General features: G+C 47.6%; 1 protein-coding gene across 1 annotated transcript in view; it reads left to right on the forward strand.

The window, feature by feature from the left end:
* Nucleotides 1-1,365: 1,365 nt before the first annotated feature.
* LOC142470684 (mucolipin-1-like) overlaps nt 1,366-13,823 on the forward strand; it is a 17,887-nt gene continuing 5,429 nt past the window's right edge. The window contains 10 exon segments of the mRNA XM_075577304.1: nt 1,366-1,964; nt 3,025-3,224; nt 5,418-5,585; nt 7,041-7,191; nt 8,639-8,705; nt 9,778-9,874; nt 10,028-10,127; nt 11,675-11,781; nt 12,105-12,158; nt 12,160-12,255. Of these exon segments, the coding sequence (XP_075433419.1) occupies nt 1,910-1,964; nt 3,025-3,224; nt 5,418-5,585; nt 7,041-7,191; nt 8,639-8,705; nt 9,778-9,874; nt 10,028-10,127; nt 11,675-11,781; nt 12,105-12,158; nt 12,160-12,255 (1,095 nt within the window). The 5' untranslated portion in view covers nt 1,366-1,909.

Here is a 13,823-nt window from a genome sequence, read left to right on the forward strand (position 1 = left end):
AGACGTGGTGTATGCGTCGCAAGGCTGGTTCGATCTCATTGGCTGAAATGCGCACGTGACGCGGTCGCTCTGCATCTCTCGTGCGGTCGCGCACACTATGGACACCCTTATTCCTATTTTCTTTACCAACATTATTACCATTATTATCGTAATCATCATTGATATCATTATCTAGATTATTATTATCATTATTTACAATCATTATATTATAATGATCAGTCATTTGCGTATAATATCATTACTCTTGTTGTCACTAATATTATTATAATTTTATTTACATCATTATAATTAAAATTATTTTCATTATTCATAGTATCATTATTATTTATATCATTATCACACTATTATATACGTGATAATCATCATTATTATTTATATTCTTTTTACTATAACTATTATTTTTACTATTATTTATATAATAAATTATTTATATAATATATTATGATATTTACTACCCTCATGAATTATTAACATTATTATTCATTGTATAATTATTATTTAGACAATTATCGCTAGTATTATGATTAATATTATTATTTACGTTATAATAATCATCATTATTAATATTCGTCTTAATATAACAATTATTTTTGCTATTATTTATATAGTATATTATTTATATAATATATTATATTTACTACCCTCATGAATTATGAACATTATTATAGTATCATTATTATTTATATAATTATGGCTACTATTATGATTAGTAATATGATTATTTACGTCATAATCATCATTATTATTTATATTCTTAATATAACAATTATTTTTTTACTATTATTTATATTATGGTATGTACTACCCACATAAATTATTAACATGATTATTCATAGTATCATTATTTATATAATGATGGCTACTATTATGATTATTAACATCATAATCATCATTATTATTTATATTCTTCTTAATATAGCAATTATTTTTACTATTATTTATATGATATGTACTACCCTCATGAATTATTAACATTATTATTCATAGTATCATTATTATACAATTATCGCTACTATTCTGATTATTCATATTATTTACGTCATAACAATCATCATTATTTATATTCATCTTAATATAACAATTATTTTTACTATGATCAATATTATGACATTTACTACCCTCCTGAATTATTAACATAATAATAATTATTAATATCCATGTTTATTTAATGATATCATATCCATGTTTATAGAATGATATTATTTAGACAGGGTGATCAGGCCTCGCTGATTGCCACCCTCCCTCATGTGGGCGGGGCCTCAGCCGGCCTCCCAGTGACGTAACGTGGAATGGGCGTGGCAGCCGCGTCCCGCCCTCTCCCCTCACTTGTTGTTCCTTGCTCTGTGACGACGTAGGGTTGACGGAAGCCGTGTGGGCGGAGTGCAGATCACGTGATGCGCATTGGGACAGTCAGCTGAGTTGGAGACGGCAGAGAGAGATAGAGAGTTTGTGGGGCAGCCCTGGGAGCACGGATAAGAGACATTTCTGCTGGGAGAGAGACAGCCGATGTATGAGACAGTCTGGGAGAGAGACAGCATGAGACTGAGACACCCTGAAAGGGTTACAGCCAGCTGAGAGAGGCACTGAGTAGATGAGACACCCTGGAAGGATTACAGCCAGCTGAGAGAGGCACTTAGATGAGACATCCTGACACTCAGGGAGAGCCACAGCACATGAGAAACCTTCTGCTCATGCTCGAAGAGACAGCTACTGATATAGAAAGAGACAGCCAGGCACTCATGAGACAGTCATCCTCTGAGATAAGAGACACCCATGGGGATAGAGACTGTCACCCTCTGAGAGACAAGCAAGGCACAGCAATACAGCCCTGATCGGTGTGGGAGATGCTGTAATGGTATAGAGACAGCAAATGAGACAGGCAAGACTGCACTGCATCTGACAGCCTGACATGGGGTCTCTGCACAGGAGCCGCAGTCTAAGTGACAGCCCCAAACCAGCTTCAGGTATACAGACACATTGCATTGTGTGTGTATGTGTATATATAATATATATATATATATATATATATATATATATATATATACACACATACACATACACACACACACACACACACACACACACACACACTAATTGAAAGTGCAGTACTCTTTCTCCCTCCCATCACTTTCCTTTAATACCTTGTGATGTCCCCCAATTCTCTCCGCCTCTCTCCCCTTCTCCAGCATTCTTACTTTCTCCTCACGTGTCAACTGACTTCCTCTCTTTCTTTCTCCGTCTTTCTGTGTAAACTTTATAGCTATCTGACTAATGATGTCACCAGCGTGATGTCACGTGCCAGATATATAGCCTGCCAGGTACAACACCCAGTGGCTGATTTGCTTAGAGAAATTGCCTCGGTCAGTGTGGCGCTGAGTGGGCGGGCGCGCTCACACTGGCCGCGATGAAACGCATTGCGGCAATGTGGGTGACCAGTGTGAGCAAGCGCCTGCGCCCGCTTAGCGGTTAGAGAAAGCAAATTAGATTTTTCTGCTTGCAAGCACGTCACGCGAGCGGTTCGCCCAATGAGGGCAAACCAGCTGCGTGACGTCGTGGCCGCACCCCCAGGCGAGCACGCGCCTAGCCGGCCACGAATCGCCCGGGCTCGCAGCGCACGAGCGTCAGCGCGCCTGTTCCCTGCCTGGCCGCAGCTTAAGTTAGGTTATAGTTTGGGCGTGCAGAAAAGACAAACATCTACCTATATCCGTACATATACTGTACACATACATGATGGGTGTGTGTGCACGTGTGCCCCTTATATTAATCAATATTCTCCTTTACAATACCGCGGGAGTCCGGCACCAGAGTGACAGTGGACCTGCGCACTATGTAATCGCTCTGTTGGAGCGGTCAGTCCGTTTTGTTCCCTGGGAACCACGAGGGCTGGCATGCTAATTGCCCTCTGTAAGATGCTTGCCGAGGTGCTGAGCGGGACACAAGGGGGCGCTATATTTGGTATGAAAAGGTTCCAAAGGGAATCGCATTAACGCCACCTGCCTTTGTCTCTTTGACCCCCCCCCACAGAGCGTCAGCGCCTGCTATCTCCTTCCCCTCATTATGGATCCCGGTTGTGTGAAGATCTTCTGCTCAGCCCTGAGGAGGTTCAACTCCGCCGCAGGCTCAAGTACTTCTTCATGAGTCCGTGCGATAAATTCAGAGCCAAGGGCCGGAAACCGTATAAACTGGGTCTTCAGCTTATCAAGATCTTACTGGTGACCGTCCAGGTGAGAGGGCGTCCCCATATCCCACCGCATTTTATATATATGTATGTATGTATGTATGTATGTATGTGTGTGTGTGTGTGTATATTCACACACCTATTTCCAATATAACACCCTATCATATATTTAGACCCACCTCGTGCCCTGTAACGCATGTAGACGCGCCCGGTAATGTGTGTAGATGTACACCCTTGTGCCCGGTAACGTATATAGATGCTCCAGCAGCAATTGGGTATTAACCCGTTGAATGACCGAGTCTCCTAAACCACCAACATAGTTGAACCCGCAGCCATCCCATAGATCTTGGAGCAGACACCAATCATATATAAGCAATGCAAATTTTCTTATAAGCAAATGCAGTGATAGCACAGGCAGTGGGCTGGTTAATCCGGTAGAAGTACAGCGGAGCCTCTCCGAAGAAGTTCAAATAAAGTTTTTTACATTTTTCTAAGCGTTGGTTGTGTGGAGTGCTGTGACCACGGTTACCATTTCCTCTACATATATAGATGCTCCCCCTATTGCGTCCGATAATGCGTAAAGACGCCCGCTTTCCCTTTGCGCCTGGTAACGGGTGGAGATCCCCCCCCATCTTTGCGCCCAGTAATGTGGGTAGACGCCCCCCCTTGCGCCCGGGAATGCATGTAGGCGCGCCCCCTCCCCACCTCACAGCCTGGTAATGCATGTAAAACCCCCCTCAGAGCCAGTATGCACATATATACATATACACACGCACGAGCATCTCCGTATCCCACCCTGCATTATACCCACACCTCCGTATCCCCCCCTGCATGCGCACCCACCCACATCCAAAGTGCCCAATGAATATTGAGTAGAGCTTTGGGCACCACTACAAAGAAAAGGTATTATGGAACTAGAAAAAGTGCAGAGAAGAGCCACCAAATTTATAAAAGGGATGGACAATCTAACTTGACGAGAGGCTAGCTAAATTAGATCTACTTACATTAGAAAAGAGGCTTCTAAGAGGGGATATGATAACTACATACAAATGTATTCAGGGACAATACAAGGAGTTTTCAAAAGAACTATTCATCCCACAGGCAGTACAAAGGACTCGGGGCCATCCCTTAAGTTTGGAGGAAAGGAGATTTCACCAGCAACAAAGGAAAGCGTTCTTTACAGTAAGGGCAGTTAAAATGTGTTCAAAAAAAGGTTGGACATATTTTTGGAAAGGAAAGATTTACAGGGATATACCAAATAAGTAAACATGGGAAGAATGTTGATCCAGGGAGTAATCTGATTGCCAATATTTGGAGTCAGGGAGGAATTTATTTTTCCCCTTATGAGATATCATTGGATGATAATTCACTTGGATTTTTATTTGCCTTCCTCTGGATCAATATACTGTAAGTAGGGATAGTGACTAAGTGACATCCCTGTATCCCACCCTGCAATATACACCCCACCCCACACATACCCATATCCCATCCTGCCATATATGCGCACATACATCCATATCCCCTATCACACAGGTGGCCAAACTACGGGCACGTGATTTTCTGGGGGGGGAGCGTGGCGCTTACAGAGGCCCCGCGCTCTTCTGCAAAGCATTTAAATTAAATGCCGGGGGAGCGCGCAAGGCCTCTGTAACTTCCTTACCTGATCTCCAGTAGCTTCTGATGATGCGTCATATGACGCCTTGGGGTAACATGTCGCTACGTTGCTGTGACGAGGTAAGGGGGGTGGCACAGGCTAAAAAGTTTGCGCACCCCTGCCCTACCCCACCCTGCAATATGCACATACACAGACACCCATATCCCTTTCCCCATAGAGCAATACACACGCACACACACACACACGCACGTATCCTCTACCTCACCCTGCAATCTATGCACACACACTGTAAGCAAAACCTGTCATTGACTGGCTTTTTAGCCAGTACACCAGTGTTTTTCAACCAGGGCTCCTAGGAACCTTTGGTTTCCCCGGGCTTCCCTAAAGGGTTCTCTGCAATTTTCTGGTCACTTGAAAATTGTATGAAATACAGAAGAATTTACAATATATCTGATCTCAGACGCGCTATTAGAGAGGGTTGGGGTTTCCTTACAATGCATCTGATCACAGAGTTGCTATTAGAGAGGGTTGGGGGTTCCTCAGAATTTCACTTAGGGATCCTTAACCAAAAAAATGTTGAATACGCACACTATATTTATTACACACCCTCCTTATGTCCTGCAGCTAATCCTGTTTGGTCTCAGTAATCAGATGGTCGTACAGTTTAAAGAGGAGAATACGGTTGCGTTTAGACACCTCTTCTTAAAGGATTATACAGATGATTCGGATAAAACCTACGCCGTATACACCCAGAAGGACGTCTACGAACACCTGTACTACGCCGTGGAGCAGGTCAGAGCACCCCAATAACTTGCAGATAACAGAAATCTCCCACGTACAGGCGCCCCTCTCTCCCCCCCCTAGTGGCACACCTACCTGGGGGGTGCAGTCACAGCGCAGTGGCACCGCAGTAGGGGGCAGACATCTGCCAGTCTGTAGTTCATCACCCCAGAAATAACCCCACATCCTATAATCTGATCTTTCAAGACTTGAATTCTGAATTTCTCAAAACTTTGACAAGACTGTAACAATGGTATTTGGGACTAAGGCTACATTTCTAAAACTACTAATGATGGAGCCTCAGATCAGAACCAGCTGTAATACTTTCCTAGCCCCTGTCACTCGTTTTAAATATCTGGGCATATGGTTTGACTCCCATTTAACATTTGGGTTGCACATTAATACCCTGACATCCAAAACCTATGCAAAACTTGGTGTACTTTATAGGAACAAATTCTCCCTAAGGCCAGGTCCATAGTGCCTTCACCCGTGCGGGTGCGTTTTTTTGGCCACTGTCTAGGGGCGTGTCTAGGGGCGTGCCAGTGACGCTTCATTGGGCGAACTGCTCACGTGACCTGTCTGTCGCGCTGAGAAATCAGTTCAACTGATTTCTCATGCAACACTCGCCCCTTTCTGCTTCCGCTCGGACGTGCCCGCCCGCCGCATGGACGCGAACACTGCCTTAAGGCAGTCTGTTTGCTCTGCATGCCGACGCCTCCGCACAGTCTGCAGTAGCATGGCCCCAGCCTAAGCCTGCATGACAGAAAGCCCATTGCACAGTAGATGTTGATACATATGATGGATTATGGGGACATAGTATATGGCACAGCATCCCGAACTCACCTTGGCAAACTTGATACCCTCTACAAGTTAATATGCTGCTTTGTCCGCCAATGTAACTACAACACATATCACCTGCGAAATGCTTAAAGAACTAGATTGGCCATAACTTGAGTTAGGCGCAATGTTCATCTCTCCTGTCTTGCCTTCAAATACTTTCTGGGCAAGCGACCCGCCCTATCTGAACAAGCTCCTCACTCCTACCACATGCAGAACTTATCACCTGGGATCTGACTCCAAAAGACTGTTCAAGTTCCCAAGGTTCAAAAAGGCTGCACCTTCTCCTCTTACCGTGCACCTCACAACTGGAACAATCTACCGGAGACTCTCAAATCCGCCTCCAGTTTAAGTTCTTTCAAAACTTCAGCTGTCTCACGTTTTAATCTGGTCTGTAACTCTTACATACGCCTATAACATATATTATCTTTAATGTCTGTGAATTGAATATGTAACCTCTGCTCACTTAATGTAACCAAGTATTATTATATCGTAACTCTGTGCCCAGGACATACATTGAGAGTTACCTCTCATTATTAAGTATTACTTCCTGGTAAAACATTTGAAAAATAAAAGTGTCTGACTATACCCCCTTCTTCTCTATCCCCCCCTCCCCCCCAAACTCCTCAGTACTTCTCGCTACCCAACCAGACGACGGCTCGCTATGCCTATAGCCACTCCTTTAACCAATCGGCTCTCTCCGTGTGCCAGCAATATTACCGCAAGGGGAGCATCGACCCGGCTAACGACACCTTTAACATCGACCCAAAGGTCATCACAGGTATACACGTGTGAGCGCATACATGTATACGTGACTGGAGGTGTGTATTGAGCATTAATTTGCGTATACAACACCCGAGGTGTATACGGAGCAGAAGATATTATGTGGCTATACTGTAGCTTGGCGGTGTTTATAGAGGTGTGTGTGTGATGGGCTGGTGGTGTATACGGATCATTATATGTGTGCATATTATGGCGGAAATGTATGTTGAACAGTGTATGTATGTATGTGTATATAGCGCCAATGATGTGTGTGGTTTTGTGTACATGTGTATAACTCTGTATATAGTTCCGGTGATGTATACTGCTCTGTATAGTGTGTATGTATGTAAGTAATGTATATGTGTCACCAATGTATGCGCAACAGTATATATGTTTTATACAGATGTCAGATGTGTGTATGTATAGTGTGCCACAGGTGTATACGGCCCTGTATATATGCACACCAAACGCACAAAAATATATTTTTTAAATCTATAATGCAAAGAAGTAACGACAAGAGTAAATGCAGAGAAACACAGAGCCACACAAATATATTCACAACAATTATCCAAAATGTATTCCAAAATAATGAGCAACAATAAACCGTGACTAAAAGTTATAAGCACACCATGACAGACTCACCGAAGAGTCAACAGTGCATCCCGCATGTAATAGCTATCGGTGAAATACAAAGTGCATAATATGGGGTATAACCCGGTGCAAACAAAATATACCACGACCGGCTGAACTCAAACTTCAATATACTCCAAACCCCACAGGAACAAAATCCATATAAGTTTGAAATGCATAATGGATAGGACATGAATTGGCTCCTGAGTTTAGCACATTACCACCCTGTGTCAGCTGGTGAGGTAGTGAAGGGGGTCCTTGTAGTCACATGACGAGTACAAAGCGTAGTAGCCACATTCCGGTGAAGACAACAAGGGAGTCTGTCGGCAAAACTCCGCCTTCACGCGTTTCGGCACTCGCTTCTGGAGGCTTAGGAGGGACTCTTGGCAACGATAAATAGTCCCCGCATGGTGCCCTCACCCTCAGGACAAAGACTTCAAGAGAGATGGTTATATATACTATATACAAATGTAGCAAGCCCCCCCACCCCCCCGCAGGGCGATAGTAACGCACTGTCCCCAGCGTGTAGACTTATATTTTTTTTTCATGCGCGGCATGGGGGACAGTAAGTTTTGCTGTGTGTTTGTATGTTTGTAGCACCACAGGTGTATACGGCTCTGTGCATCTAGCACAAGAGCTATATACACACCCCTTGTGACTTACAAGTGTTAATGTGGATATCATTTGATACACACCGAGTTATCACATGGTCTTGCTGTGAGACGTTCTTTTGAGATTTATGTTTTTATAGTGCTGGAAGTGTGTGTGTGTGTGTGTGTGTGTGTCTCTCTCTCTCTCTGCTCTATATATGTGTATATATATATATCTCTCTGCAGACTGTCTCTTTCTGGATCCGTTGGACCCCAATCAAAGTTACAGGAATTTCACCCTCAAGTTTCACAAGTAATTATCGCAGAACATCGCTGCTTTAACCCCTCCCCTGCCAGAGCCCCGCAGAGCATCGCTTCATTAACCTCCCCTGCCAGAGCCCCGCTCCATTAACCTCCCCTGCCAGAGCCCCGCTTCATTAACCTCCCCTGCCAGAGCCCCGCAGAGCATCGCTTCATTAACCTCCCCTGCCAGAGCCCCGCAGAGCATCGCTTCATTAACCTCCCCTGCCAGAGCCCCGCTTCATTAACCCCTCCCCTGCCAGAGCCCCCGCAGAGCATCGCTTCATTAACCTCCCCTGCCAGAGCCCCGCAGAGCATCGCTTCATTAACCTCCCCTGCCAGAGCCCGCAGAGCATCGCTTCATTAACCTCCCTGCCAGAGCCCCGCAGAGCATCGCTTCATTAACCTCCCCTGCCAGAGCCCCGCTTCATTAACCCCTCCCTGCCAGAGCCCCGCAGAGCATCGCTTCATTAACCTCCCCTGCCAGAGCCCCGCAGAGCATCGCTTCATTAACCTCCCCTGCCAGAGCCCGCAGAGCATCGCTCCATTAACCTCCCCTGCCAGAGCCCCGCAGAGCATCGCTTCATTAACCTCCCCTGCCAGAGCCCCGCAGAGCATCGCTTCATTAACCTCCCCTGCCAGAGCCCCGCAGAGCATCGCTTCATTAACCTCCCCTGCCAGAGCCCCGCAGAGCATCGCTTCATTAACCTCCCCTGCCAGAGCCCTGCTCCATTAACCTCCCCTGCCAGAGCCCCGCAGAACATCGCTCCATTAACCTCCCCTGCCAGAGCCCCGCAGAGCATCGCTCCATTAACCTCCCCTGCAGAGCCCGCAGAGCATCGCTTCATTAACCTCCCCTGCCAGAGCCCCGCAGAGCATCGCTTCATTAACCTCCCCTGCCAGAGCCCCGCAGAGCATCGCTTCATTAACCTCCCCTGCCAGAGCCCCGCAGAGCATCGCTTCATTAACCTCCCCTGCCAGAGCCCCGCTTCATTAACCTCCCCTGCCAGAGCCCTGCAGAGCATCGCTTCATTAACCTCTCCTGCCAGAGCCTGCAGAGCATCATTTCCTTTCCACTCTTTCAGGTTAATCAACGTCACAGTTAGTTTCCAATTGAAGGCGATTAATATTCAGACGATAATCAATAATGAGATTCCGGACTGCTACACGTTTACGATCACTGTAAGTGGGGAGGAGGGGGGGTAGCAATGGGGGGGGGGGAAAGAAGAGGTTAATGGGGAGGAACAGGAGAATAGGATATGGGAGGGGTGGTAGAAGGGAGTGGATACGAACAGTTACCATCGCTCTGTCTCCCTCTCCCATTCTCTCCCCCAGGTCACGTTTGATAACCAAGCGCACAGCGGGAGGGTCAAAATCCGACTAGATAATGAGGCAAGCATAAAGGAGTGCAAGGGCCACAGTGTGTACGGCCGAGGTGAGCTCTTCTGCCCTAGGGCCGCGGGGGTCTGTGTATCCCTACACTAGGGCCGCGGGGGTCTGTGTATCCCTACACTAGGGCCGCGGGGGTCTGTGTATCCCTACACTAGGGCCGCCGGGGGCTGTGTATCCCTGCCCTAGGGCCGCCGGGGGCTGTGTATCCCTGCCCTAGGGCCGCGGGGGGCTGTGTATCCCTGCCCTAGGGCCGCTGGGGGTCTGTGTATCCCTGCCCTAGGGCCGCGGGGGGTCTGTGTATCCCTGCCCTAGGGCCGCGGGGGGCTGTGTATCCCTGCCCTAGGGCCGCGGGGGGCTGTGTATCCCTGCCCTAGGGCCGCTGGGGGTCTGTGTATCCCTGCCCTAGGGCCGCTGGGGGTCTGTGTATCCCTGCCCTAGGGCCGCGGGGGGCTGTGTATCCCTGCCCTAGGGCCGCGTGGGTCTGTGTATCCCTTCACTAGGGCCGCGGGGGGCTGTGTATCCCTGCCCTAGGGCCGCCGGGGGCTGTGTATCCCTGCCCTAGGGCCGCGGGGGGTCTGTGTATCCCTGCCCTAGGGCCGCGGGGGGCTGTGTATCCCTGCCCTAGGGCCGCTGGGGGTCTGTGTATCCCTGCCCTAGGACCGCTGGGGGTCTGTGTATCCCTGCCCTAGGGCCGCGGGGGGCTGTGTATCCCTGCCCTAGGGCCGCGGGGGGTCTGTGTATCCCTTCACTAGGGCCGCGGGGGGCTGTGTATCCCTGCCCTAGGGCCGCCGGGGGGCTGTGTATCCCTGCCCTAGGGCCGCCGGGGGCTGTGTATCCCTGCCCTAGGGCCGCCGGGGTCTGTGTATCCCTGCCCTAGGGCTGCCGGGGGCTGTGTATCCCTGCCCTAGGGCCGCGGGGGGTCTGTGTATCCCTGCCCTAGGGCCGCGGGGGTCTGTGTATCCCTGCCCTAGGGCCGCCGGGGTCTGTGTATCCCTGCCCTAGGGCCGCCGGGGGCTGTGTATCCCTGCCCTAGGGCCGCCGGGGGCTGTGTATCCCTGCCCTAGGGCCGCGGGGGGTCTGTGTATCCCTGCCCTAGGGCCGCCGGGGGCTGTGTATCCCTGCCCTAGGGCCGCCGGGGTCTGTGTATCCCTGCCCTAGGGCCGCGGGGGTCTGTGTATCCCTGCCCTAGGGCCGCGGGGGTCTGTGTATCCCTGCCCTAGGGCCGCGGGGGTCTGTGTATCCCTGCCCTAGGGCCGCCGGGGGCTGTGTATCCCTTCACTAGGGCCGCGGGGGGCTGTGTATCCCTGCCCTAGGGCCGCCGGGGGCTGTGTATCCCAACACTAGGGCCGCGGGGGTCTGTGTATCCCTGCCCTAGGGCCGCGGGGGGTCTGTGTATCCCTGCCCTAGGGCCGCCGGGGGCTGTGTATCCCTACACTAGGGCCGCGGGCGTCTGTGTATCCCTGCCCTAGGGCCGCGGGGGGGTCTGTGTATCCCTGCCCTAGGGCCGCCGGGGTCTGTGTATCCCTGCCCTAGGGCCGCGGGGGTCTGTGTATCCCTACACTACTGTCCATCAGTCTGTGTGTCTTGCAGGTGACAATCATTCTCGTCTGATCTTCGATATCATCGTAATCTTGTGCTGTGCTCTGTCGTTCATCCTGTGTGGTCGCTCCATCCTGCGGGGCCTGAGATTACAGCATGTGAGTCCTAGACTAGTGTGGTACATACATCTCACAACTGCACTGTGCTTCTAACAATGAGGGAGAGTAATACATGTGTATATCACAGCTAGAGCATGCAACTATATCACAACGGGAGGGTGATAAATAGTTAACTTACATCTACAGTATGTATTTAAAACGCTAGGGTGATAAACCTGTATCTCAGAGCTACAGTGTATATGTAAACCATCAGGATTACATATCTTCCTACACTGTGTATATAACAGATCAGGATGGTATATATCCCTACATTGTGTGCATATCTCAGGTCAGGATGATGATAAACGTGTTCTCCTCCTCAGGAGTTTGCAGTGTTTTTCCGTATCCGGCACTCTCTTGGCGTCTCTCTCTCTGACCCGGCTAGAGTTTGTGAATGGTTGGTACCTGCTGCTGCTGATCAGCGACATCCTCACTGTGTCTGGCACCATCATGAAGATTGGGATTGAGTCCAAGGTACCGCTAGGACAAGATGATGCACAGCGACGCTCCGAGTGAAGGGGGCAACTGTGTGTGTGCATATGTGTCTCTTTCTTTCTCTATCTCTATCTCTCTCTTTCTCTTTCTCTCTCTCTCTTTCTCTCTTTCTCTCTCTCTCTTTCTCTCTCTTCTCTTTCTCTCTCTCTCTTTCTCTCTCTCTCTTTCTCTCTCTCTCTTTCTCTCTCTCTCTCTCTTCTCTCTCTCTCTTCTCTCTCTCCTCTTTCTCTCTCTCTCTTTCTCTCTCTCTCTTTCTCTCTCTCTCTCTTTCTCTCTCTCTCTTTCTCTCTCTCTCTCTCTCTCTCTTCTCTCTCTCTCTCTCTCTCTCTCTCTCTCTCTCTTTCTCTCTCTCTCTCTCTCTCTCTCTCTCTCTCTCTTTCCTCTCTCTCTCTCTTTCTCTCTCTCTCTCTTTCTCTCTCTCTCTCTCTCTCTCTCTCTCTCTTTCTCTCTCTCTTTCTCTCTCTCTTTCTCTCTCTCTTTCTCTCTCTCTTTCTCTCTCTCTTTCTCTCTCTCTTTCTCTCTCTCTTTCTCTCTCTCTCTCCAATTCAGTAGCCTTTCGCGACTGCTCAGGTCACTTCCTTGGGTATAAAGTCCCAAGGGATGTGGGATCCCTTATATACTGTCATTAAAAAAAAAAAGTTAAAGAACCATTTAACCCATTGGTTACCAGAAAACACTTCAGTGAACACCGTTAAGCAATACAGCAACACATGCGCTGCCCGTACCGTCACTACACTTAATTCTCAACCATTATCCAACTACTTCAGTTGTGAGCAGTAGACATTAACCCTTTATTAAGCAGTTGATTTTGATGCTTTCTAATAGTCCAATTATGGAACGTCTAATGGATCCTCATGATACGACTCCATTGTGAAATCTCCAAAATAAAATGCAATATTATTACCATTCTACCAGATGTATCACAACCAACATGTAGTGTTGTTGATTTGAGAATAGAAAATAATAGAGGACTATATTCAATATACTATTCCACTAATATCGTTAAATAGATTCCAAATTGATGTTTCTCTTCTTAGTAGTGTTGGGCCACCCAGCAAGTGTTACTGCACAAATTATGGTGCAAATTGTGATTTTACACACACACCATTTTTTTTTAGCTTATTTGGACATATATCAATATCCAATGTTTAATCTAAAAATACAAATAATGCAAAATCTATGAGGGGAATCCAGATTAACCTCCAGATTCTTCATTGAAGAATAAGTGAGGGGAGTCTTAAAACTTAGTCTGATTTGAAACAGAATTATCAAATCAATGCACACAGATTTTATATATGTATATATCTATATACAGCTCAACCCCGTTATAACGCCACCCGTTACAACGTGAATCCGCTTATAACGCGATGCAAACGTGACTTCCAATTTTCGTATTTATGAATACTTTGCAACACGATTATTGGTGTCTTAAATACTTTATTGTGCAATGCATACAATTGTACATTATTTCTAATGCGATCCGCTTATAGCGCGATGTGATTCTTTGGACCCCAAGCACAGCGTTATAAGGGGGTTGAGCTGTATCT

The sequence above is a fragment of the Ascaphus truei genome, chromosome 20, assembly GCF_040206685.1.
Source record: "Ascaphus truei isolate aAscTru1 chromosome 20, aAscTru1.hap1, whole genome shotgun sequence".
Taxonomy (NCBI): Eukaryota; Metazoa; Chordata; class Amphibia; order Anura; family Ascaphidae; genus Ascaphus; species Ascaphus truei.